General features: G+C 30.7%; 2 protein-coding genes across 2 annotated transcripts; both read left to right on the top strand.

Moving 5' to 3' along the window:
* Positions 1–225: 225 nt before the first annotated feature.
* LOC111708280 (uncharacterized) lies at positions 226–17,465 on the top strand. The gene is made up of 18 exons (XM_023481601.1): positions 226–529; positions 2,106–2,188; positions 3,012–3,070; positions 3,544–3,575; positions 4,946–4,995; positions 5,222–5,270; positions 7,062–7,081; positions 7,619–7,663; positions 8,144–8,232; positions 8,793–8,854; positions 9,054–9,082; positions 11,597–11,648; positions 12,446–12,497; positions 12,715–12,804; positions 13,624–13,686; positions 16,349–16,418; positions 16,743–16,804; positions 17,342–17,465. The coding sequence occupies exons 1-18, from the start codon at positions 226–228 to the stop codon at positions 17,427–17,429; spliced, it is 1,299 nt and encodes a 432-aa protein (XP_023337369.1). The 3' UTR covers positions 17,430–17,465.
* A 3,321-nt stretch (positions 17,466–20,786) lies between these two features.
* LOC111708301 (hypodermin-B) lies at positions 20,787–26,894 on the top strand. Its single transcript, XM_023481631.1, has 6 exons — positions 20,787–20,822; positions 23,416–23,497; positions 25,324–25,401; positions 25,763–25,801; positions 25,860–25,910; positions 26,825–26,894. Exons 2-5 carry the CDS (start codon positions 23,425–23,427, stop codon positions 25,907–25,909), a joined length of 240 nt encoding a protein of 79 aa, XP_023337399.1. The 5' UTR covers positions 20,787–20,822; positions 23,416–23,424; the 3' UTR covers position 25,910; positions 26,825–26,894.
* Positions 26,895–27,729: the final 835 nt, after the last annotated feature.

Genomic DNA, 27,729 nt, shown 5'->3' with positions numbered 1-27,729 from the left:
TTAACACAGTGTATAGAAGAAGTCAATTCAAAACTATTCATGTACTTACTATTGTTGAAAATCCATGAATCTAATTAGAAAATCTTTTAAATATTGAGTTTTACTATTTGTCCACAGAAAATGGGGAATTGAAAAAGCATCCGCTCCTTTCAGAAAAATAGGGACAGACAATTTTTAAAAGTGTTATTCTTTAAGGTGCGCCCTGAAATTTATTATTTCAGCAAAATGTTTTCAAAGGTTTCTGAGTTTTTATGGAAAATATTCCTAATCATAAGTTTGTTCAACTTTACGAATGGAGTAGACTCCGAACCCCACGATACGCATGGAAAAGACTCTGAGCCCCTCTTTACGCCTGAAAAGGACTCCGAGTCCCACTATACGCCTGAAAAGGACTCCGAGCCCCACTTTACGCCTGAAAAGGACTCCGAGCCCCATTCAGAAGACATAAATCACAACCCAAGTAAATTCCATTCCATCCTGTATAAAGAATTACCGTTTACCAAAGAAAAGGGAAACCACACTAACTCAGGTATAATTAAGCTTTTTTGAAATTTTTGAAACTTACTACAGTTAAACCCTAAATGAGCCATACATCGAAAGAATTTATCAAATGTCGTCTTGCCATTTTTTCAATGGGTTTTATGCTATTTTACGTAAATCTCAGTATTTGCGAAAATGAATAAATAGCCATGAATATGCAGGACCAGTTTTATAGAGCTCCATATAATCATCTATCTATATATAAATTTGGCTTGTTTGTCTGTCTGTTTGTTTGTCTGTTTGTTTGTTTGTTTGATCAAAATTTTAAAAATTTGTGTTTAAAAGTTTTTTATTTTTGAAAAATTTGAAAATGCGCAAAAAAATATTATGAAATCCGCAAACTTTTTTTGCTTTTGTTTTATACTGTACAAAGAGAAGATGTTCACAGATAAAGCCACAATTAAAAGTTGAAATACGAGATGGGCGCGAAGCGCCCTAAAAGCCTAGTATATATAAATGTGGCTTGTCTGTCTGGGTGTCTGTTTGTTTGTATCCAATAAACGTCAAAACGGCTGAACCGATCTGGCCCAAATTTTTTTGGGACATCACGTGACCACAGGGAATGTTTATGAATGATAAAAATTAAAAAAATGTGTTTTAAAGGTTTTTAATTTTGTAAAAAAATTTAAATTCTTGAATTTCCGCGATTTTTTTTTTAAATCTGCAAAAAAATTTTCTTCTTTGTTTTAAAATGTAAACAAAAGAACATGTTCACAATTCAAATAGAAGATGGGCAAAAGCCTAGTTTAATTAAAAAACTAAATATCTGCAGCATTCCATTATCAGAAAGTGAAGAATACTACTTTTGATAAATTCTTTCGATGTATTTAACATTAATTAACTGTATCATGCGCATTGCGCAGACCATCGGAAGATATATGAAATTGTTTCACCTTTTTTACTCCTTCATTACAAATATAGATGTCTTTTCTATGTGCAATATTTATAATAATACAAACGTATTGAATTTGAATAAGGTCAAAAGGAACCATTGTAAAAAGATGATAAAAATGATTGAAGTTTGACTAGAAATTACTTCCCTTCGAGCTTCATGGAGAACTGATTTCTCTATGATTTACCAACTGCAGATGATGTTAACCTTTTATACAAAAAAAAATTTGTCAATTTGATCGAGCAGTGTCAGAATTCAATGAATTTAAGCCGCGTCTCAAATCCACCAAAAATCGGTTTCAATTGAAAAGTTTAATACAATTTTAAGTGGAACCAACCATATTTTAGCCGCGGCTCAAGTTCTTTTAGTTCGGCTTTAGGAGTTTTATAGCTTGCTTTATCAGAGCTGGGAACTCTTTTATTGTGATTGATCTCTATATTTAGTTAATCTGCAGATTAATTTAATCTTTATTCCATATCTGCAGTACAGTTGTATCCTAGTAGGGATACATAAAAAAGAGATTAAGCATTGATCCTCAGATTTACATTGCCAACAGTGGATATCGAGATCAAACGATTGGGATTTTATGAGTATTCAACTCAAAAGTTCCCAGCTCTGGATGCAAAGATATAAGGATTAGAAATAGTGAAATGAGGTCCTTTTAAATTTTCAGAAATGCTAGAGAATCCATTTGGATGTGAATGTGGTGCTGGGGATTATGGAGAGACAGTGGATTCAGATATATCCCTTCATCAGGAACAATATTTAATATATAACATAAAATAGTTAACCGAGAACTTCGGAGACATCGAAAATATTTACAAAATGTCGTTTTATATTATTAATTATTATACGTAAAGTTCAGTATTTGTAAAAATATATAAATAGCCATGAATATACGGGAACAGTTTTAAAGAGTTCCATTTAATTATTCAATTAAAGAAACTAAATATCTGCAGCATTCCATTATCAGAAAGTTAAGAATACGACATTTTATAAATTCTTTCGATGTCTTAGAACTACTGGGTTAAACAGTATGTTGACCAAGCCGAACCACTCATGTTCAATCAGGGGGCGGAAACGTCATGTGTATGTCTATACCAAAAGAGTGTGTGTAAGGAATACCGAACCGAAGGCGTGTACTGTAGGTTTATACAGTGCATAAGAATTTCGGTAATTACAGTCTAGGAGAGTTCATTTGTTTTTTGTTAATTGTTTACTTAAAAATAAGTTTAATATAGATGTAATATATTATTAACATATTTAAGTCAACACTATAAAGCCAAACTTTCATGCAAAGAATATAATTTGATTAAAATTTACATAAACTACTTGTTATTCAAGTTTAATTTTAATTGACAACATTGTTCTACGATTTCCTTGACTTCATGTTGTGTGTCTGTAACAAAAGAGTGTGTGTAAGGAATACCGAACTCGTCTGCAAAGCAGTACGACTAGCTTTCTCTTGCCAGACCAGCCCCCTTTCCTTTCCCTTTATTCCTATTCCCTGTGTTCAACCCGACCCGGCGCACTTATAGGAAACTAGTTTAACTCGAGCTATAAATTAGATGTTGTTCAGGAGTATTCCTTCCCACCCATCACTAACCGTATAGTTAACGGATACGATGCAAAGCAAAAGTAAGTAAAATAATAAAAAAACTTTTTTTTAATATACAGTCGTATGCGATTATGTAAACACAAGACGACTTTTTTATTGTTAACGAGCCTTTTTCGAATTAAAAATGATCAAGTAATCAAAGAGAATTTTTTTTGGTTGACAGCTTCTCTTAACTTCTATGGTTATCCATGCTGTTTAAAAGCTTGATATATATCAATATTCAAATTAAAACCCGTCTTCGTTAAATTGATAATCACCATTATATGTTTCGTTTATTTTTTTTAAATCATACTAACGAACCCTCAGAGAGTTTAATAAAGCTTTTGATTGTTTCATTTTTCCTGCAGAGCGAATTTTGCACAAAAGTGTGAATTTTAATCTCAAAAATATCTTCATCTATTTTTTTGCCGGAAACAAAATCTGAATCAAAATTAAGACAACATTTATTTAAAAATTCTTCGTTATTTCAAAAGTTCCATTTTTATAATTTTAGGCCATGGATGCTGTTTTTGCATATAAAATCTAGTAAGTAAGTAGTTTATATGAAGCAGAAATAAATTTAAATGTTCTTGAAATTTCGTTTTTTTTCTACACTACTTCTACAGTCATAAACATATTCTAAAAACTTGATTACTAACATACTGAGTACTAAATAATAATCACTAATAAAAAGTGGTCACAATGAGGGATGTTAACGTTTTCATTTTTTTTTCGAAAAAAGATCGTTTCGTTATAAAAACGACGACAAAAAATCGAAAACGAAACGATAGTTTTTGAAAACGATAGTTTTTGTAAACGATCGTTTTTCAAAAAGTTCGTTTTTTAGAAATGGTCGTTTTTAAAACGATCACTATTGAAAAACGATCGTTACTAAAAGCGATCGTTTTTATAAAAATCGTCTTTTCGTTAACGATCGTTAACAAAGACACTTCGTTAACGATTTTCAAAAACGATCGTTTTCTAAAACGATCGTTTTTCATTTTCTGAAAGCTCAAAACGAGTGGGTCGTTTTTAAAAACGATTGTTTTTTTTTTCCAAAAACGAAGCAATCGTTTTTGAAAACGATTGAAAAAAGAAACAAAAATCGATTAACAACCCTAACTCACAATCCCTTTAAAGGGATTGCAAACTTAATTACGAGTGACAGTGCCCTTTAAACCTTGGACTGATCAAGGATGACGGATTCAGCCTTGAATTATTGTTGACACTTTCCGGAAGTTGCAAAAACTAAATGTTTTAAAATTTAAATTAGATGTAAACCACAAAAATATTTCAAAGTGAATAAATACTTCGGGAATATTCAAAATTTTCGAAAAAAGTATCGTTGCGTTCACACTGTACGCTACCGTACACTCTATTTATTTTTGCAATTTGAACAAGGCCATTTTATGCATAGATTAAAAACAACACAGATAGAACACTAGATATCGTTCTTTCCATATTTAGGGGTTTTTAGTTTACAAAACCCCATGAGGCAGAAGCTTCCCTGTCTTGTAATTCAACGCAGAATCCGCGTAACTCCTTTGGGCTTCTGCCTTAGGGCTATTGTGACCAAAAAAACCCTTAACCTTTAAAAGACGACATCTAGTGTTTTATCTGTGTTGTTATTAGACATTGATTTTAGAGATAAACAAACGGAGTCCTCTTCTGTAGAGTAAATAGCAAAATACTTTTCGATTCTTGTCTAAGAGCATGACCGTCAATGTTTGCAGCGCCAGCAATTTTCAAATTCCTACATCTGAGGGTGGTATATTTTTAAGATTTATAAACTTTCCAAATGACTGGATATTTCGGGAATTACCCAAAAGGTTTGGTGTAATTGAACAAAAACCTCCCTCAGACTCTTTAAGGAATTTCGAATTTCGAAATTTTGCTAATTGGTGTCATTCCCATAGGATTTGATGAGAGTGTTTCAACCAGCTGTGGAGCGACCATTCTAAATCCGGAAAGGGTTTTAACAAAAATCTTCGAAAAAATAAAAAAAGCTTTATCAGAATATTTTCTAAATTGCCACTACACAAACCACCCCCTCCCTTACATCAAATATATACAAAGTCTATAATTTTATATTTAAATGTCCAATCAGTAGGTTGACTTTCATAGGGATAACTTAAAAAGCTGGGTTCCTTTCCTATGCAAGTTTTATTTTTATAAAACCTGGAACTTGAAAGAGATGGGCCATCACAGCAGCACATTGTTTGTGCAGTCCAAGCGATCTTCGTAAGTCGTCTTCATTCAAACAATTCAGCCATCCAAATAACATACAGTAACAACTAAAAAAAGTGCAATAATTTTTTTTCTCTCGAAAAGTCGTGGTGATATTGTAATGCGACCATAGGTTTGAACTCTTGTGTTAAGTATAGTTAACTTTGGACACTTGACCTCGATTTCCGCTATGGACACTTTTAGCTTTAAAGATTTAAGGGCTAAGCCACAACAGGATATCAACAAGTAATTAGACTAATCCGTAGATCTTCATAAAAAAAGAACAACGACAAAAATAATTACAAACTTTTTTGGTTTTGGTTTTATTAGATCAATATTAATAGAAAGGCAAGAACAATCTGAATTAAAATTGAGGAAAGGACTAATGGTGAACGCTTGTTTTATTTACTTTTTTTTCATCTTGTCTTTTTCAATTTTTTTATTGTGAAACCTGTCGTCATACGCCATTTTATTGATATGTTTGCTTTTATTTTGATTCACCGACATACCATGGGTACAAACGTAATAGCTAGGGTAAAACGAGTAACGACATAGGGTCAAAAAGTGAGACAAACGGACAAAAATTTATTTGGACTATTTTTTGGTCCATTTGAATTATTTTTATGTTCTAAAGAATTAGTTGCCGCAGCGCTCGGCCCCCTAGCCTCAGCGCTTGGCCAAGAAATTGCTTTAACCCAGCATATATATGATAAACAAGACATTCGTATATATATATTTATATATATATATATATATATTTTGTCTATTGCCGGCCAAACGGCTGGACTGATTGGGCTGATTTTTGTGTGGATACTCATGGGTGACCAGGGGGTGTTAAAGGCTTAAAAAAAAATTTTCGGCCCAGAAATTGTCTTAACCTGTGCTAACCCTTCAATAATACAAAAATATTTTTTTCGTCATTTTGACCCAAGCTTTGTCGTTTTACCGTTTGTCGTTTGACCCATGTCGCTTGACCATATAAAGTTTGACCCTAGGTCGTATGACCTTAAGTCGTTTGACCCTATGTCGGTGAGCCTTAATTTTGGCTACAGGGTGTCCCAAAAAACATGGGAGTTCAGTGACGAATTGGATATCGTCTTTGTTATGAATTAGCATTGTAATACCTAATTTCAAAAGCCATAATATTATTATCTCTGCTAGAGCTTATTTAATGAAAAGGGTAAAAGACTGTAAAGATGTGTCTATAATGTCTCCGCAAGATGAACAGTGAAGACGGACAAGTTTACTCTGTTTGTATTCTGCAATTTTCTTCATTTATTAAGTACAATCGTATGCATGGTCAAAACATAAACAAACAAAATGTGAGCATAGCAGACGAAACTCTTACAGAATACAGCTTTCTCAGTAGGTATCACTATACTATACAAAGAATTATTTAAAAAGACGATATCGAATTCGTCACTGAATTCCCATGTTTATTGGGACACCCTGTGCTCTATTAACAAAATAGGTTGATACCAAAGGTTGCCAAAGAGACTAGAAAAGTAGAATTTACTTCTCAAGTTCACTTCCTTTTAGGTTTATTTTACTAAATACCCACCAGATTGAGACTGCAAAGACGACCGGAAACTTTTCAACTATTAAAATATTACGATTTCTATAGTGAAATTAAATATTCTGCATTGAATAATTTGACAAAGTAAAAAAAAGTTTAAACCTTGAATATTATGATAATTCCGTATTAATTCTTTTCTCTTGTTTCTTGTATTTTTGTGTTAAGAATTAAATTTGAAACAGCATTTGATACATTTAACTTGAAAATAATATTACAACTATATTTTTCAGGGGCTGGACTAATTTGTGAGGTAAAATTTATAAAAAACCGATTAAAAATTGAAAAAAATAATGATAAAAATATAATTATAAATATATAGAGAGTAGCATAAAAAATCTAATCATTTAAAATACTATCTTTTTTTGAGATTATTGAAAAATAATTTAAGACTACTATTTGTTGAGAAATTTAAAAGAGAATAATGAAATTTTTCCTACTAGTTATTTGTAAAGAAATATGAATATTTTTTAAAGAAATGGAAATTTCTTTGACTATCGTTTGTAGACAGAATTGAACGTTGAAATTGATTCATGAAAGTTTTTTTTTCAAATTGTTTTTTTCAAAGAAATTAAAAAAAGAATTATCAATATCTTCTATTTTCCTTTGTCAAAAAAGTAAAAAAAATCATGAACATTTTCTTAACAACTATATTTTGAGGAATTTGGAAAAGATTGTGAATGTTTTCTGAAAATTGTAAATATTCTTTTACTACTTTTTATAGAAAAATGATAATTTTTTTTAAAGATTTCTATAAAGATATAAATTTTATTCGTTTTGCTATTTATAGAGAAAGGATGGTGTAACCAAAGCTATGTACAAACCATACGATCCAGTAAGTCTCATGCTAAGCTTTATCCTGATTGAATTACCTAAGTCTAAAATACATGGGGAGAGAGGGGGGGGGGGGTCCAAACTCTTATCCCCCCCACCTATTTTTTTGCCCTTAAGGGATTGTGATACATGTCCCAAGATTAATCGTTTCCAGTTAACAAATTACTTATTGGTTAAGCTATCAATCTAAATGTAAATATATTATGCCATTTTAAAAGGTTTCTACATGCACCATCAGTTCAAACATTTTAAGCATTACTTAAGGTCAAAAATGCATCTAAGAGTTTTCAAAACTTCATAAGTTAATAAGATTGGCTACAAACATAATGCAAGGTTATTGACCAATAAGATTAGTATTTGTTTTTCGTTGTCAAAAAAAAAAGAAGAATTGGGTTAGGAATTGCATTAACTAAGGTTTTTTAAGAGACATTTCTGTGACCATGTAGAACTTGTTTTTGTAAAATTAATTTTTTTTCTTCAGAATTTGGGATTTGACATGTTTATATATTTTGGAACTTCTGCAATACACTTTATATTGAATGGAGATGAAAGAGATGTTAGAAAATTTAGGTAATTAAAAATGTTAAACGTACCATAGACGTAATTTAAAACGGCTCTATAGCATCTATCTAACACTGCCCAGAACACATTTATTTGTATGAATATCGAGCACATCTATATATGTTTAAAAACTACTAACTACTGGATTGCAGATTTATGTATTCTTGTTCCCGCATTTACTCTTTCTGAGCTGGGAACTTTAGAATGGTGGATATCGGGATTAATGCTTGATCCATTCTTTTTCTTAATCTCCAGATTAAATATTGCTTGTTGTCCTCATGAATTTAATCTCCAAATCAATTAACAGATCGGGATTAAGGATATCACATTCTAAAGTTTTCAGCTCTGTTCTAAAAAAATACAACAGTACCTTTAATAGTTTTGTCTGATCAAAATTAATAAAATGTAATCTTTGTTTGTTTTCAATTGGTTTCTTTTCCAACGTGACTTTTACATTTTTGGTGCAGATACTATCGGACATGTTCCTCTCATGTGAGGTTTGCATGAATTACATCTATACAGTCCCTTTAAGAGGAAAAATTCTCATCAAATATATCAATTTATTTCAGATTAAGTTTAAAGAAGGTTCTAATACATCCTGGATTCCTACTTTCTTCTAAAGATATGAGTGGTCAGTATATAATCGTTAGTTCTAGTAAACAAAATGTGTTTTACCCTGAAAAGGGAGGGAGGGGGGGGGGGGCTAAACTTTTGGTTTTCGCCTGGGGGGTAAATAAGAGCTTAAAGAAGTGACAATTTTGAGCACAGAAAACTAAAAAATAATTTGTGTATTTTGAATTTAACAAATTATAGTTATTGTAACTGTTTAGATGTTGGGGCTGATGTGGCATTGATTCAGGAATAAAAATAATAAATTTTATTAAAATCAGGGTTTTCAGAATGCAACAATTTTTTAGCGAATCCCGTATAATTAAAAACTAATTTATGCAGATCTAAGTTAAAACCAGATTTTTGAAACTGAACAACATTTACTCACAGAAAAATTTAAATCAGGAGGGAAAAAACCCTCGGGATTGAATGAAAAACCCTCGGGATTGAATAAAAACCCTTGGGATTGAATAGAAAACCCTCGGGATTGAATAGAAAACCCTCGGGATTGAATGAAAAACCCTCGGGATTGAATGAAAAACCCTCGGGATTGAATGAAAACCCTTGGGATTGAATAGAAAACCCTCGGGATTGAATAGAAAACCCTCGGGATTGAATGAAAAACCCTCGGGATTGAATGAAAAACCCTCGGGATTGAATGAAAAACCCTCGGTTTGAATAACAATCCTCGGGATTGAATAAAAACCCTCGGGATTAAATAAAAACCCTCGGGATTGAATAGACAAAACCCTCGGGATTGAATAGAAAACCCTCGGGATTGAATAACAAACCCTCGGGATTGAATAGATAAAACCCTCAGGATTGAATAAAAAACCCTCGGGATTGAAAAGATAAAACCCTCGGGATTGAATAGAAAATCCTCGGGATTGAATAGATAAAACCCTCGGAATTGAATAAAAAACCCTCGGGATTGAATAGAAAACCCTCGGGATTGAATGAAAAACCCTTGGAATTGAATGAAAAACCCTTGTGCTAAGTTCTCAGCTTTAGCGTTCATTGAATCCCTCGGTGTAAATAATAAAAAGTAATTATAATACTAAAGGATATATTTGAAAACAGAAATGCATTTAAATACAGTAAATCCCAGATATATGAATACATAGCAAGAGTTTTTTAAAATGTCGTATTACATTTTTAGGATCAAATGCCGCGAAAAAAAGAGTTTTATAATATTAATATATCAATTGCATTCATATTTCAGGGTTATTAAAAAAAAAAAAAAAATTGAATTAAAATAAAAAGAAGTTTCTTTAGAATTATACATTTTACAAAACTCTTGCTATGTATTCATATATCTGGGATTCACTCTATGTAAATTTACAATTTTTTTACAGTTAAACCCGGACACCGAAAGAATTTATGAAACCTCTTCTTGACAATTTCTAAATGGGTTTTCTACTTGTATGCCGAAATGACAGTTATTGTAAAAATAAATGAATAGCCGGCCATGATATAAGCAGGAACAGTTTTAAAGAACTACATTTGCTCATTTGATTAAAAAAACTAAATATCTGCAGTATTCCATTATCAATAGGTTCAGAAAAAGACATTTTAAAAATTCTTTCGATGTCTCAGAAGCTCTGGGTTATATTGAAGTTAAATAATACACATAGGTCTCATCAAAGTTATCTCTAGAAATGCTTCTGATGAGATTTGCATCGACATTATTGATAAAATAATAAAAAGTTTTTATGGAAGTTAACTTTAGTCTTAATATACATGGAAAATAGTATTTTTATGTCAAAACTTTTTTTTTTTGCAGATAAACTTGTAAATAATGATAAATCATAGTTTCAAGGTATTTTGAAGAAGTGGGTTATGTACAGTGAAACTTGTAATACAGAATGTCCCACAAATTATGATAGTATGTGAATAGTTTTGAATGTCTTCTTGCAGTTTATTTCGTTTAAAAATCTTATATTCATATATATTTTACTTTGAAATCAATTTTACTATGATATGGCTCCAGGCACGAAACATTTTATTTTATTCTTTTGGGGTTCAAACAACTTCACAAACTAGAGAAGAAGACATTTTAAACTTTTCACCAACTGTCATGTTTCGTGGGACACCATGTATGGCCTTAAAATATTTCAGCACAATGGCCTAAGGTCTGGCGCAAAAATCGATAAGAATTCTGCCTGTCTAAGATAAAACAAGTAGATACTTACTTTAGAGTTCTAAAGATAAAACAAGTAGATACTTACTTCAGAGTTCTAAATATAAAACAAGTAGATACTTACTTCAAGAGATTTAAAAATAAAACAAGTAGATACTTACTTCAAGAGTTCTAAAGATAAAACAAGTAGATGCTTACTTCAAGAGTTCTAAAGATAAAACAAGTAGATACTTACTTAAAGAGATCTAAAGATAAAACAAGTAGATACTTACTTTAGAGTTCTAAAGGAGATACTTACTTCAAGAGTTCTAAAGATAAAACAAGTAGATGCTTACTTCAGAGTTCTAAAGATAAAACAAGTAGATACTTACTTAAAGAGATCTAAAGATAAAACAAGTAGATACTTACTTTAGAGTTCCAAAGTTTAAAGTTCAAAGTGTAATGAGCTTGTGGGGTAAAAAAAAAGCTAAGGCTTTGCGACACTTAAAAATTCGACCAAGTCTTGAAAATAGCTGCATGCCTGGATAAATGTGCATGAGCTATTCATCTTTTAAAGAACCATCGCACCCTTGAGATTTCTACTATCAATAAGTTTGTCTAAATAATTTATTTATACGTCATCAGACCAGGAGATCCATTCCTTTCTCAGAGAGTGTATCACCCATTTGCCTACCAGGTAAGCATAAATAATACGGATTAAAATCGTTGTTCATCTTTTCAGAGAGAACTAAACCGTATCTTTGTAGTAAAGCGGATTAAGTCAAATCTTTTCATAACCTATCTGCTTTAAGTACTAATTGGTTCAACATTTAAAATTTCCACTTTTGTATCTAGTACTAAGCTCAGGCGTTTCAAGTTTACGCTTTCTCAATCATTCAAAAAGGTTGTTTTGGATAAATCTGATAAGAAATTTTATGATTTTTTAAAACTTACAAGTAGGGTTGTTAATAGTTTATAAAAACGATAAGAACGATAGTTTTTTTGATTCGTTTTTATTTTTCTAACAACGATCGTTTTGTTTTTGAAAACGAATCTCTAGTTTTGACCTTTCAAAAAAACGAAAAACCATCGTTAAAAAAAATTTCGTTAATGAATCTGGGTTTTGTGACAATTAATTTGATTTTTTTTATAAAGAAAAGGTCATGTTAAGGTAAGCTGTTAAGGTTGTTGTAAGGAATGTTGTCTTAAATATTTTTTTTATCGAGGCAAAAGACCTGAATGTTTTCTGACCTTTGGTTTGCCGATCAAAAAATGTATTTTATCTTTAAAAGGTCGTTTACGAAGGGTCGTCGGTAACGGTCGTTAACGACGGGTCCGCGATAATGGTCTTTAATAAAGGGTCGTTTTTGAAAACGAACGTTTTTCTTAGTTGTGTTCAAAACCTCATATTTGTTAAAACGACTGGACTCCATTGTTGAGTCCGACAGGCTTATATGATGAATAAAATTTTCAAATCTAAAGATTTAATTTCAGGACCAACTTTTAGAGATGAAGAAGTAGATGCCTTTATAGTTGGATATGGGAGGTATATATTAATATAATTATAATACAGGGCAAATCAGTCTATAATTAATAGTGTAACGTAGCTAGACTGATTCCCCTATAAATATTGCGAAAGTAGACTGATTCCCCTATAAATATTGCGAAAGAAGACTGATTCCCCTCTAGATATTGCGAAAGTAGACTGATTTCCCAGTAAAAACTAGATAACGTTCTGAGAGTTGTATCACTGATTGTTCAAGAACTTCAGATGCTTTCTGTATGACTACTGGGGAGGGACCTGATCCGTTCAAACAGTGTAGAAGTCTAGCACTAGTTAGTGTTCCATACAAGTAAGTTATTTTCTTTCAAATTCCAAGTATAGCTAGGGATTTAATATTTGAGATATGGATCTAATATTTGAGATACGGATCTAATATTTGAGCTACAGATCTAATTTTTGAGCTACGGATCTAATATTTGAGCTACAGATCATATATTTGAGCTACGGATCTAAAATTTGAGATACGGATTTAATATTTGAGATACGGATCCAAAATTAACAAACACTGAAAATTGCCCTTGAAAATGCAAATGAAAACAAGAGTCATATTTTTTTTTAATAATCCCGACATCATGTTATCCTATTCCTAATTATCCCGACATCATGTTATCCTATTCCTAATTATCCCGACATCATGTTATCCTATTCCTAATTATATCCCGACATCATGTTATCCTATTCCTAATTATCCCGACATCATGTTATCCTATTCCTAATTATCCCGACATCATGTTATCCTATTCCTAATTATCCCGACATCATGTTATCCTATTCCTAATTTATAGAACAAATAATTTTTAAATCACACTTTAAAGGACTGTAAGATTAATTTTAAGTGACTCTCCATGCAAAGATGACAATGGAAGCTTCGTCTGAATAAGAATGAATTAGAATATCAATGTTTAAATTTTTTTAAGTGAGTTGCACATTTTAACTGCAGTACAACATATATGAATATACAGAAGAGAGACACTTTTAAACCTAAAAAAACAACAATATCTTCAAAATTATTACTTATATAAAATTTACAAGGGTACAATTGCGAATCGAAAATTGGCATCGTTGCATGGAGGGTCAATTAAAATTAAGCTTACAGTCCATTTTATAGATATGAGAATGGATATCAACCTGAACCTTTTAGTGGGTGCTCTTTTCTACCAACACCACAGAGGAAACTATCTCATAATCTATATATAAATTTAGCTTTTCTGTCCGTCTATTTGTTTGTGTCAAATAAACGTCAGAACGGCTGAACCAATCGGACCCAAATTTTGTTTGGGACCTCACGTGACCCCAAGGAAGGTATATGAATGATCAAAATTTAAAAAATTTATGTTTAAAAGTTTTTTGTTTTCATAAAATTTTGAAAATGGCAAAAAAATATTATGAAATCCGAAAACTTTTTTTTTGTTTTTGTTATTTTCACAGATGTTCACAGATAAAGCCACAATTAAAAGTTGTTAAAGGAGATGGGCGCGAAGCGCCCTAAAAGCTTAGTATTTTTAAATAATAGTAATAATTTTTCATTCTTTTAGGTCATTTTTAGCCTATATTTTCATAAATTTGGCAAAGTGTATGAAGCGCAAATATTTTCTTATTTACTATTCTTAACATTTCCCATTTAAACTATGCTAAATGCTTACCCTGAGTCCTGACAGAAGATACATGCAAAAAACTATAATTTTCCCGTTTTTAGGACAAAACTATTGAAGATACATGCAAAAAACTATAGTTTTTCTATTTTTAGGACAAAAATATTTAAGATACATGCAAAAAACTATAGTTTTCCTGTTTTTAGGACAAAGATATTGAATATACATGCAAAAAACTATAGTTTTCCCGTTTTTAGGATAAAAATATTAAAGATACATGCAAAAACCTTTAGTTTTCCTGTTTTTAGGACAAAGATATTGAAGATACATGCAAAAAACTATATAGTTTTCCTGTTTTTAGGACAAAAATATTGAAGATACATGCAAAAAAATATAGTTTTCTGTTTTCAGGACAAAGATATTGAAGATACATGCAAAAAACTATAGTTTTCCCGTTTTTAGGATAAAAATATTGAAGATACATGCAAAAAACTATAGTTTTCCTGTTTTTAGAAAAAAGATATTGAAGATACATGCAAAAAACTATAGTTTTCCCGTTTTTAGGACAAAGATATTGAAGATACATGCAAAAAACTATAGTTTTCTTGTTTTTAGGATAAAAATATTGAAGATGCATGCAAAAAACTTTAGTTTTTCCCGTTTTTAGGATAAAAATATTGAAGATACATGCAAAAAACTATAGTTTTCCCGTTTTAAGGATAAAGATATTGAAAAGTTTCATAAAAGAAAACTTTAACACAATACAGTTTTCAATTTTTTCTTAAAGTTTAAAATCAATCCTTAACGAATAACACAATTTTTCTTAATTATAATTTTGTTTTATAAATGTTGCGAACATTCTTTTCTCCGTGTGAATAGAATATGAATTAATGATTTTAATAGCAGTAAACTTTTTAAATTTAAGTAACAAACATTAACCTATCGTCAGCAGCTAACAAACCTTTTTTGGATAATTTATGCTCCTATATAAATGCAAAAATATAAGAATAACAAATGCCAAATGATCAAAAATCTTTAAATGATCAAAAAATGTACGCTAAACAGTTAGGACAACTATTTTTTTGTTCAAAAATATCATACAATTTTACAATAGAGTTAATTTTAAAGTTTAAGGTATTCTTAAACATACTTTTCTGATAAAACGTCTGTAAAATGTAAGCTCTCTCTTTCACGCAATCTATTTCTTCTTCTCTCTCTTCTCTTCTATTTTCTTCTCTTCTCTTCTATTTTCTACTCTTCTCTTCTATTTTCTACTCTTCTCTTCTATTTTCTACTCTTCTCTTCTATTTTCTTCTCTTCTCTTCTATTTTCTACTCTTCTCTTCTATTTTCTACTGTTCTCTTCTCTTTTCTTCTTTTTTTCTTTTCTTTTTTCTTATTTTTTCTTTTCTTCTCTTACCTTCTCTTCTGTTCTCTTATCTTTTATCGTCTCCTCTTTGCTTTCTCTTTGTTGTTGTCATTTAACCGGTTTTGAGATGAACATTGCAGTACGATCAGGGAGTAAGGAATAGAAGGGAGATATAACTGACGCGGTTCGCCCTACCATATGATTATACATGCTTTGCAGACGGTACTTAATTTTAATAAGAAATATTTGACTGATGTACAATTACTGCGTATACAATAACCTTTTCTGAATATTTCATATACAAATGGAGTACCCGTCTGCAAAGCATGTATAATCATATGGTAGGGCGAACCGCGTCAGTTATATCTCTTTTCTATGTCTTACTCCCTGAGTACGATCCGTTGTTATGATTTTTCTCTGATTTGTTTACATTTCTAGCTTGTAGACCTAATTGAAATGTACTGTGTTTGTACTGTATAATTCGGTATTTGATCATTTGGCATTTGATATTTTGATATTTTTGCCTATAAATATATTGATTTAGTTGCCTTCAGTATTAGCTACGAACAAAATGCCAATCAAAACAAATATCATCTATAAGTATAAAGCAGTAATCTCTTTTTGTTTGTTTGTATGTTCGATCACAACTCATCAGTCCTTTTACCGATTTGCCTCAAATTTAGATTGGAGAACCACTGGAATGTTCTTAGGTTGTTTTTAAGTTCTAGAAAAGTGGGTTTACTTTTGTATCAAAATATTGTATAATACTTAATTATACTTGTTTAATTGTCTAGGAGCGAAAACTTTTATAAGGCTCACTTCAATCCACAATAAAATGAATATAAATACATAAGATGAGAAAGCCTCGTTTAGTTTCAATCCTCGTTGCAGTTTGTCAATGATAGAGACTGCTCTGAACCAGAATGGAATGTCCTGGGAACAGGTATTTACGATTTTGTTTGAAAATATATGAATACATAGGAAGAGTGCATGAAATTTCGTCTAGAAATTTATTTAAAAAAAAACCAACTTTAATGCCTCATCATTGGTCTGCAAAAAAAAGAAAGCTGCTGACAAAACGATACTATACTCCGAATGTATGATCTCCTTCTGGTGAAATTTATTTACGGTTTTAACCCTTGATTTTTCATACTTTTTGATATAACCGATTTCATTGTTCAAAATATCAAAGGTCTACGACATCGGGTTTCAAAGTGGGGATGAAAAAATTAAAGTGAGTGGCAAAAACTCAATTCCTTTACTTTAGGATGTTACCAGGAATGGGTTTGTAACCCTGGAATACAATGGCGTAAATTCCACTTGCTACAGGTATGTATACAGGGAGAACCAAAATAAAATGTAATCCTTATCTTCATTTTGTTAAAGTAGAGCAATAGCTAAGAATCAATGAGACTGTAGAGTGGTTAGTATGGTTATTATTGTATAAACTTCAAGTATTCCTTCATTTAAAGATGGCAATTTTTGATTGACAGTGCATGGTGCCCCTTAAAGCTTTGTCTGATCAAGTATAATAACTTTACGATATGTTTATATATGTTTACGCCGGCCATTAGATTGAAAAGATAAAAAGATAAAACAAGTTTGTGGCCAGTAATCAATTCTTTTTATCAATTAACAGTTTTTTCATTTTTATTTTCATTTTTACTATTATTATTATTATTATTATTCCTATTATCATTATTAGTATATATATTGCTCAATTTTAAAAGACTGCAAAAAACGAAATATTTAAGTAGATTAATTAGGTTTATGTTTAATTAAACAAAGAGTGCTTATGTCAATCTTCTTCAAAATCAAGCACAATCCCTTTTTATTCCTTAATTAAAAATTAAATTTTTTCTTCAGGAATACCCCTTCACTAGAGAACCATGGTTGGTGTGGGGTCTGTGATACTGTAAGATATTTTGACAAAAAAAATAGAAATAAAGTTTAAAAAAAACGAAAAATTGAGTTTTTGCCACAAAATCAAGTTTTCTCATTCCTATATTTTTACAACCTGATGGTGGAAACCTTTGATATTCCAAACTTAAATTATTTGGTCTAAGATAATTCATAGTTTGAAATGAAAGGTTTACACCATCAGGTTTATTAGATATTGGGTTTAATAAATCAAATTTGTGGCAAAGACACAATTTCTTTGTCATTTTGAAGAATATCGAGTACGTATGTATAAAATAGAATATAACAGAATATAGAAGAATGTATAAATATATGATTAGCGTTCAATTTAACCCTATCCTGGTCGGGTTATTTTTTTCTAAAATAAGTGGGGGTGGGATGTTACATTGAGTGTGTGTGATTTTCTCAACACCTCCCCCCCAGTGGGGTATTAAAGATTAAAGATTGAAATATCAGGGTCCAGGGCCCACTACAACATAAAGATTAGAATATCAGGGCGGAAACTTTGGTGGGTGCTATAAAAAGCATATTTACTTATGATAAGGAAAACACATAAGCTAATGGGGTATTTATTTTCCCCTAACTACTATATTTACAGTTTATCAAAAAACCATCCTTCTGGCTAGGATTGCAGTATAAATTGTAGCTTGCATTGGTTTATAATGATTTCCAGACATCCGTTGTTAGAACCCTTCACTGAAAAACCAGTATTTAATATTATCTTCTTAGTAACCTTTTTAATATCCTTCCAGGATTCCGCCATTTCCGCCATTTGTCCGCCTCCATTTCCTGATATTCTCTAATCTTCATGTAGTAGTGTGCCCTGGACCCTGATATTCTAATCTTCATGTTGTAGTATTATCAATTTTATTTTCAATTGGTGACCCATAAAGGATGAGACTGTAAAGACGACTTTAAACTCTTTAAATATGTCATGTCTTGAACTTTGAACTAAAATGGCGTATTTAATTGGGTGACAAAGAAAGAACCCAGTAGTTTAAGGTTTCCAGGAATTGCAAATGGAAAGAAAAAGCTGTAGTTTAAATTTTTTACATGTCTCTGAAATCTCATCCTTTGTAAGTAAGCCTGTAGCTTAAAAAATGGGGGAATTTTTTTATATTTCACGGGCAACGCCGGGCAATAAAATCATAATTTAATACAATATGCGAGTAAACGGCAGGAGTAACTATGACTGTAAATTAATAATAATATAAACCTGGGCAAGGACGGGTTCTCCAGCAAGTTATGTTATCATTATTATTATGTTATGATTATTTTTATCATTCGAAAATATGTAATTATTATAATTTTAATTATTACAAATATTATTTTTATAAATTTTATATTAATTTTATAAAAAAAACTCTTGTTTAATTATTTTACCGCCTTTTGACCAACATTACCGACCTATGATTCCCCTAACCTCCCCCTAGGTTAGATTACTTAACGTCCCTAGAGATAATTAAATAAAATAAAGACCTGCTCTGTGAAGTTTTCATGAAAAAATTCGCGCATTTTTATCTTAAAAACGATCAAATTGTGGACAACTACTCTTTTGGGAAATTAACAATCTTACTACAGTGAAACCCTTAATAACGAGTACATCGGAAGAATTTATCAAATGCCGTCTTGACAATTTTTCAATGAGTTTTATACTATATTACGTACATTTCAGTATATGCGAAAATAAATAGATAGCCATGAATATGCGAGAAATGTTTTAAAGAGTTCCACATAATCATTTAATTAAAAAACTAAATATCTGCAATATTCCATTATCAGAAAGTGTATAATACGACATTTGATGAATTCTTTCGATGTATTCGTTAATAAGGGTTTCACTGTAGGAACCCTTGTTATTGTAAAAAGTAAAATTCCTTTAACTTCCTCGTAGAATAGTTGTAAATAATTTTATTTCTTTTGTGAATAAATATTTTTGTCTAGATCGGTATTGGTCGCAGTTTGCAAGAAACCACCATTAGAGCATACAGGAACTAATTCTTAAAGATAACATTTTTTTATAGAAAACTTTTAATGTTTGACCATTTAGTAATGAACAGTGTTTCAAGATCAACAAAGAGAAATTGAACTTTAATCCAAAAACTGAAATTTGCGGAGGTTAGTGTAACCAAATAGATTTTAGTACAATAGATGGCAACGTAGAATTTCTCTCTTAGTACAGGCTACAGCTGTATTCTGACGTCACAAGTGTCAATTCAGTTTTTGCGTCCGGCAAAGTTGTAAAAAAAGTGATAATTTTAGAATAAAATGCTTATCTGACATTAAAATAAGTGCAAAATTATTTGTTTTTTTTTTATTTTCTGTTTTTACACTTTTTTATTTAATCTTGGAAAACAGATCAACAAATATGAGAAAATTTCGTTTTCCTTGTTATATTTAACACTTGTGGCGGCGCGTATAATTGGTCCATTTCTCTGTTGCCACCTATTGTACTGGATAATCTATTGGAGTGTAACCCATTAGTGACGAGACGGTCAGTTTTAACCGGGTAAAGTTTTTTATTATATACGATACAGGGGGTCATTGGACATTTAACAATAGTTTGTCGGATTCACAGTTGTATCCTTGACATATAAGCAACAATAAAAAATATATTGTCGTTTTTCTATCTTTAAACGTGCTGAATTTGTCAAATTTTAAATGCCAAATTGTATAAATCCTCAAATCTTCCTCCCTAATATAGAAACAATAATAGAAAATTTCCATTTTCCAGATTGAAAAAAGAAACACAACTCTATTTTGGTCTTTTTCGCTCAAACATCGGTTTAAAGAGTTGTCAATTTTTAATGTCATGCAGTTTAACTCGGAACTTTGGCTATATTGAAAATTCTTCAAAGAATTTATAATATGTCGTCTTCAAACACTTCTGATTATGGAATGCTGCAGATATTTAATTTGTTTATTGAATAATTATATGAAGCTCTTTAAAAAGGTTCCAGCATGTTTCATGGCTATTTATTTATCTTAACAATTACTGAGAATAAGTTATATAAAAATATAAAACCCAATACAAATTTGTTAAGACGAACTTAACTTAACTTAAGACAGGATATTTTATCATGAAAACCAGTTTTAGAACCCGGGTTTTATAAATGGGGTTAGGCAGTTTTGTGGATATCAACATTTTGCTATGAAATATTATTTTATTCAGTTTCTTCGTATGCTCCATTTTTTTCGAATCTCATAAATCAAAATCTACACAAAGGAAACTCGAGAGTTTCGTTCAACAAAACTCTTTTAAATTTCAGGCTCTAACTTATTGAAAGAAGACAGCGAACTTAAACTTATATTTTGTTGCAGCTTCATATTTCGGGGGAAAGTTTTTTTATTTTTAGCGCACGTTTGGAAAAGAAAATCAATTCACATCAAACAAATCAAAAATAAGAAGAGAAACAAAATTTATGAGGTAAGGATTATTTTTTTAATCTCTCAATTTATCAATTTTTATTTGTTGTGTTGACATGTTACACATTAAGAGAAGATCTATGTTTCCTTTTCACTTATCATAATATAATGAATGAGTTGAAAAAAGGCTGTTATAAGATGAGATACGATAAGATAAGATAAGATAATACAGTGAAACCCTTAATAACGAATACATCAAAAGAATTCATCAAATGTCGTATTCTTCACTTTCTGATAATGGAATGTTGCAGATATTTGGTTTTTTAATTAAATGATTATATGGAACTCTTTAAAACTGTTCCCGCATATTCATGGTTATTTATTTATTTTCGCAAATACTGAAATTTACGGAATATAGTATAAAACTCATAGAAAAATTGTCAAGACGACATTTTATAAATTCTTCCGATGTATTCGTTATTAAGGGTTTCACTGTATAAGATAAAGTTTATTGCTAAAATACATGTATCTGTATACAGAACAAGTTTACAATTACAAATTGATGATTATTTTAACAATTAAGGTATAAAGCAATCAGATGGAAAATAGCTCTTGGCTGTTTTGATTATTTTTTCCTCCTAATTTTAATAATGATAATAAAACATTTCAATTTAATAGATTTAGGGAGAACTATAGGTTTTATTTCACAAGGCTTTTGGATGGTCTATGTTTTTAATGTCTTCAAAATAAGCAGTTTTAATAGTTTATTTTAATTGAAAATTTGACAAATTTCCGAATGTCTCAGCTTGAACTTTAAAGCAAAAATAACAAATTTTTATTTTGAAAGCTTTAGATATTCACAGTTTTGATGTATAGAATCAAATTAGGAAATGAACCTTGTAAGTTTAATTTGATACTTAAAAGTAAAAGCCTAACAAAAAGGTGTACGAAAATAATCATCGATTTTATTGTTGAAAAGAGTAAATTTGATATTTACTTCATATAGTTGGTACAAAACCTTGAATTAATTGTCGTCTTCCTGTTTAGGGAAATACAGGGTGTCCAACTGTGGTGTTATTTCTGGGTAAACGTTAAATAATGGTAGTGGACTCTACGTAGCAAATTTTCCGCGGCATCCGCGCATATTTTTGCAGTTTACGGCAATGTGAACAACAGAATTCTGGTATTTTATCTGAAATTTCAAAATTAGAATTTATATTTATACACTTAAAATATACACTTTATACTTTATAATGTGAGTACAGAAGTAATTAACTCTCATTTGTTGCAAGTATCAGAATCTTAACAATAAACTTACTAAAACTAAGCAGTGAGCTGTAATATCGATCCCTAATGTTAACACAATTGATTATTATACTGTCTGTCGCTCAGCAAAACTTTATTGATTCTCAAATATGAGAAATACTTTCACTTCATTTACTGTTTACATTCACAGAATTGTGCGCGAATGCCGCGGAAATTTGCTGCGTAGAGACTACTACCATTATTTAACGTTTACCCAGAAATAACGCCACACCACAAAATACGGAAATATCCGAAGAATTTTATAATTTGCTTTTGCAATTTGTAGCTATTTTCAATAATTTTCATGTCAGGGTTCCTAATAATAAGTATTTCAAAAAAAATTCTTTTTTTCACTATGTAAGATGTGACCCTAAGAGAAAATACACGCAGTAATATTACTATACACTAACCGGGCCAGTACTAGTAAACCTGTATACACGCAGTATGATTACTATACACTAACCGGGCCAGTACTAGTAAACCTGTATACATGCAGTATGATTTTTATACACTAAACGGGCCAGTACTAGTAAACATGTATACCCGCAGTATGATTTCTATACACTATAGGGGCCAGTACTAGTAAACCTGTATACCCGCAGTATGATTACTATACAGTATACACTATATGGGCCAGTACTAGTAAACATGTATACACGCAGTGTGATTTCTATACACTATAGGGGCCAGTACTAGTAAACATGTATACACCCAGTATGATTACTATACACTATATGGGCCAGTACTAGTAAACATGTATACACGCAGTATGATTTCTATACACTATACTGGCCAGTACTAGTAAACATGTATACACGCAGTATGATTACTATACACTATACGGGCCAGTACTAGTAAACATGTATACACGCAGTATGATTACTATACACTATACGGGCCAGTACTAGTAAACATGTATACACTCAGTATGATTACTATACACTATACGTGCCAGTACTAGTAAACTTGTATACACGCAGTATGATTACTATACACTATACGGGCCAGTACTAGTAAACATGTATACACGCAGTATGATTTCTAGACACTATACGGGCCAGTACTAGTAAACCTGTATATACGCAGTATGATTACTATACACTATACGGGCCAGTACTAGTAAACATGTATAAACGCAGTATAATTACTATACACTATACGGGCCAGTACTAGTAAACCTGTATACACGCAGTATGATTTCTATACACTATACGGGCCAGTACTAGTAAACCTGTATACCGGCATTATGATTACTATATACTATACAGGCCAGTACTAGTAAACCTGTATACCCGCAGTATGATTACTATTTACTTTGGATGATGCAATGATTTGACTGGTGTTTCTAGGCTACAAAGATGGTAACTGAGATAACTGGGGCAACTGATGCATGTCAAGGGGACTCAGGGGGTCCCTTAGTTACATTGCAAGGTACATTTTAAGAAAACTTTGAATATTTTGTTGTAATTGACCAACCATCTATCTAAAGAGGGGCATGTCCAGGGGGCATGTCTGATTCATTTAGATCCTAATAATTCCTATTCAAATCCTAATATTCAATGTTTAGATCCTGAAAATCTCTGTTTAGATCCTCATAATTCCTATTTAAATCCTGATAATCCATATTCAGATCCTGATAATCTCTGTTTAGATCATAATAATTCCTATTCAAATCCTAATAATCCATATTCAGATCCTGATAATCTCTGTTTAGATCCTAATAATTCCTATTCAAATCCTTATAATCCATATTCAGATCCTGATAATCTCTGTTTAGATCATAATTATTCCTATTCAAATCCTTATAATCCATATTTTAATCATAATAATCTCCAGTTACATCATAATAATCTCTTTTTAGATACTAGAAATCCCTATTTAGATCCTAGTAATCCCTATTTAGATTATAATAATCCATATTTAGATCGTAAAATTCATCTTTAGATCCTTGTAAATCCTATCTAGATCCTGGGTATCTATATTTAAATCCCATTTAGATCATAATAATCTATATTTAGATCCTAGTAATCCCTATTTAGATCCTAGATATATATATTTAGATCCNATCCTAGTAATCCCCATTTAGATCATAATAATCCCTATTTAGATCCTAATAATCCCTATTTAGATCCTAGATATCTATATTTAGATCCCATTTAGATCATAATAATCTATATTTAGATCCTATTAATCCCTATTTAGATCCTAGTTATCTATATTTAGATCACATATAGATCCTAAGAATTCATATTTAGATCCTACTTATCCCTATTTAGATCCTAATCATCTATATTTAGATCCCATTTAGATCTTAATAATCTATATTAAGATCCCATTTAGATCCTAATAATCCATATTTAGATCCTAGTAATCCCTATTTAGATCATAATAATCTATATTTAGATCCTAGTAATCCCTATTTAGATCCTAGTTATCTATATTTAGATCCCATTTAGATCCTAATGATCCCTATTTAGATCATAATAATGTATATTTAGATCCTACTAATCCCTATTTAGATCCTAGTTATCTATATTTAGATCCCATATAGATCATAATAATCTATATTAAGATCCTAGTAATTCCTATTTAGATCCTATAGATATCTATATTTAGATTCCATTTAGATCATAATAATCTATATTTAGATCCTAGTAATCCCTATTTAGATCCTAGTTATCTACATTTAGATCCCATTTAGATCCTAGTAATCTATATTTAGATCCCATTTAGATCCTAATAATCCATATTTAGATCCTAGTAATCCCTATTCAGATCATAATAATCTATATTTAGATCCTAGTAATCCCTATTTAGATCCTAGTTATCTATATTTAGATCCTAATAATCCATATTTAGATCCTAGTTATCCCTATTTAGATCCTAGTAATCCCTATTTAGATCCTAGTAATCCCTACTTAGATCCTAGTCGACCAAACAAGACAGTTCTTATCGGAGTAATAAGCCGAGGAGATCCTAGTAATCCCTATTTAGATCCTAGTAATCCTTATTTAGATCCTAGTAATCTATATTTAGATACCATTTAGATCATAATAATCTATATGTAGATCCTAGTAATCCCTATTTAGATCCTAATAATCCCTATTTAGATCCTAATAATCCCTATTTAGATCCTAGTAATCCCAATTTAGATCCTAGTAATCCCTATTTAGATCCTAATAATCCCTATTTAGATCCTAGTAATCCCTATTTAGATCCTAGTAATCCCTATTTAGATCCTAGTAATCCCTACTTAGATCCTAGTCGACCAAACAAGACAGTTCTTATCGGAGTAATAAGCCGAGGAGAAGGATGTGCTATGAATGGATTTACAGGTTAATTACAAATAAAAGAAATGTTGACCCATGTAAAGTTTAACTTATACTGTACTTGAGGGTAAAACTTTTGGGTTGAGATGGAGATGGAGAGCCTTAACTTGATATTAAAGCAGACACTTTTAATTCTATGGAATGAATTATTATTTATGTTTATATTGTACACACTACATTCAATCTGTTTATTGTACTCTATATATTTATAATACTCCCTCTATATATCTATTGTACTCTATATGTTTATTGTATTCCATATGTGTATTGTATTCCAATTATTCTATATATTTATTTTATTCTATTGTTTATTGTACTCCCTGTATTCCTTAAATCCTGGTTTTTAATTTGATATTTCTAATTTCAGCCACATATACTAGGGTATCCGCTTTCTACAACTGGATTGGCAAGTTTTATATTTAAAATACAATTATATAATTATAGTTATCAACTTTATTTTATAGTTGATTCGATCCAACAGGAAGATGAAAAATACTGGAAGTGCAAAAAATAAGGTGATAATCTATTATAGGCGTGCGACACAATTTTAGTTAAAGGGAGTGACCGGCTATGTAAGGTAGTTGAACTGAGTATGCAGTGTTGCGGAAAACTTCTTTCGGTTTCATTTGAGACACATTAAACTTTTCAAAGATCTGTAAATCCTGAGTTTGAGCGCAAATTCGACGTTCAAAACTCCTACTTTGAGGGTGGATACGTTTTCAGTATTTGTTTTTTAAATTATTAAATAACGACGACATAAAATGTAAAAATGTTCTACGATAAACAACAGATGCCATGCAATGATTTTGCCTCTATAGTCTTCTTGAGCTCTGAGTGCCAGAAATGGTGGTGAGCATGAAAATCTCCAAAGATGATGGATGTATCATTTAGATCGACATTAATTTGATTTGAGGGCATGGTGTATCCCTGTGATCAACTGCTAATTGGAGGAGTGTAGAGTTGTGAGTGACTTGCAATAGAGAAAATTAATTCCTCTAGGTGAGGGTCGTTTTTTAGACTAGAAGGACAGGGAACTTGATGGAACGGATGTGGTTGTGTATGAAAAAGGCAACACCTCCTCTTGGTCTGTATCTCTATTCTTTCTAATCAGTGTGAAATTTAGAGTTGGTCTTAGTTTTGATTTTGAAGTGAATTTTGTTTCCTGGATACCAGCAATATGTATTTTGTTTTTCTTCATGTAGTGGAGAATTTCTTCAAGTTTGTTTGTTTGGATTTCATTAATATTTATTTGGAGTATGTTGAGGTCTTGATCGTATTGTTGGTTAGGAGGAGGGACTGTTGAGGTTGTGTTTGTAACTGTGGGGGAGCAGAGGATTGTGGTCTTGATGCTTCTTTTTTTAATAAATTAAGAAAAAAAGAAAATAGTTTTGATCCACAACTTAATGTAACATACTTTATATATTTTCAGGTTTCTACAGTGAATTGAACAGCACTGTTGTTCTAATAACAGAAAAATAAATAAATATGAAATAAAATGTTTTTTTTCGGTTTCGTAAAAGAGAGAGATTAAACATATATTTTATTTGAAAACTTCAAACTTAAAAAAAAACTATGTCATACAACCCTTTAAAGATGATTAAGAAAAATATGAAAAAAATAACCATTTTAGAAAGAAATAACACCAAATGTCTTAAAAATGTTTCATTCGATTATTTTTAAGAGAAAATTACATATCTATCTGTAAACATATCCGAAAAGTACTCAATTTAAACTAAATAAACATGTAATAATAATAGAGACATATTAAACTGTGGTGCAGTTTTTATTAATTTCTCTTACACATGTTGGTACGCTTTTTGGTAATTTTTACCTATGTTTTCTTCTAAGATCAAACTTTCATAATGTTTTGTTTTGAACATTTGCGGTTCTTGAAGTATATCAAATGTTGACCCAGACAGAAGATATAATCAAAATTGACACCAAAACGATTCAAAAAACGATGCAAAAACGAACGTTATTGTAATTTTTGGATCGTTTAGGATCGTTTTTCCAATTTATATTCTTTTTTTTTAATAAAGATATTGCAAAGTTTAATTCATAAAAGCAAACTTGAACATAATACAGTTTGTAATTTTTAGAAGTTATATATTTGGTTTTTAAATGATCCTACATGATTTATAGTACTTTACATATGTCAAATAATGAAAAAACGATATTTTCTTTTTAAATCTAAATATTTTTTATTTCCATTTGTAATCTTTTTAGTTTCAAAAGAATGAATTCTACAATTGGGTGAAAATTTAGAAAAGAATATATATATATAAATGAAGGGGCATGTGTTAGTTGGAAAAGGAAAAAAAACCTCAGAACAAC

The sequence above is a fragment of the Eurytemora carolleeae genome, unplaced genomic scaffold, assembly GCF_000591075.1.
Source record: "Eurytemora carolleeae unplaced genomic scaffold, Eaff_2.0 scaffold784, whole genome shotgun sequence".
Classification (NCBI taxonomy): Eukaryota; Metazoa; Arthropoda; class Copepoda; order Calanoida; family Temoridae; genus Eurytemora; species Eurytemora carolleeae.
The sequence above is the reverse complement of the archived record's forward strand: the minus strand, read 5'-3'. Positions and strand labels throughout refer to the sequence as shown.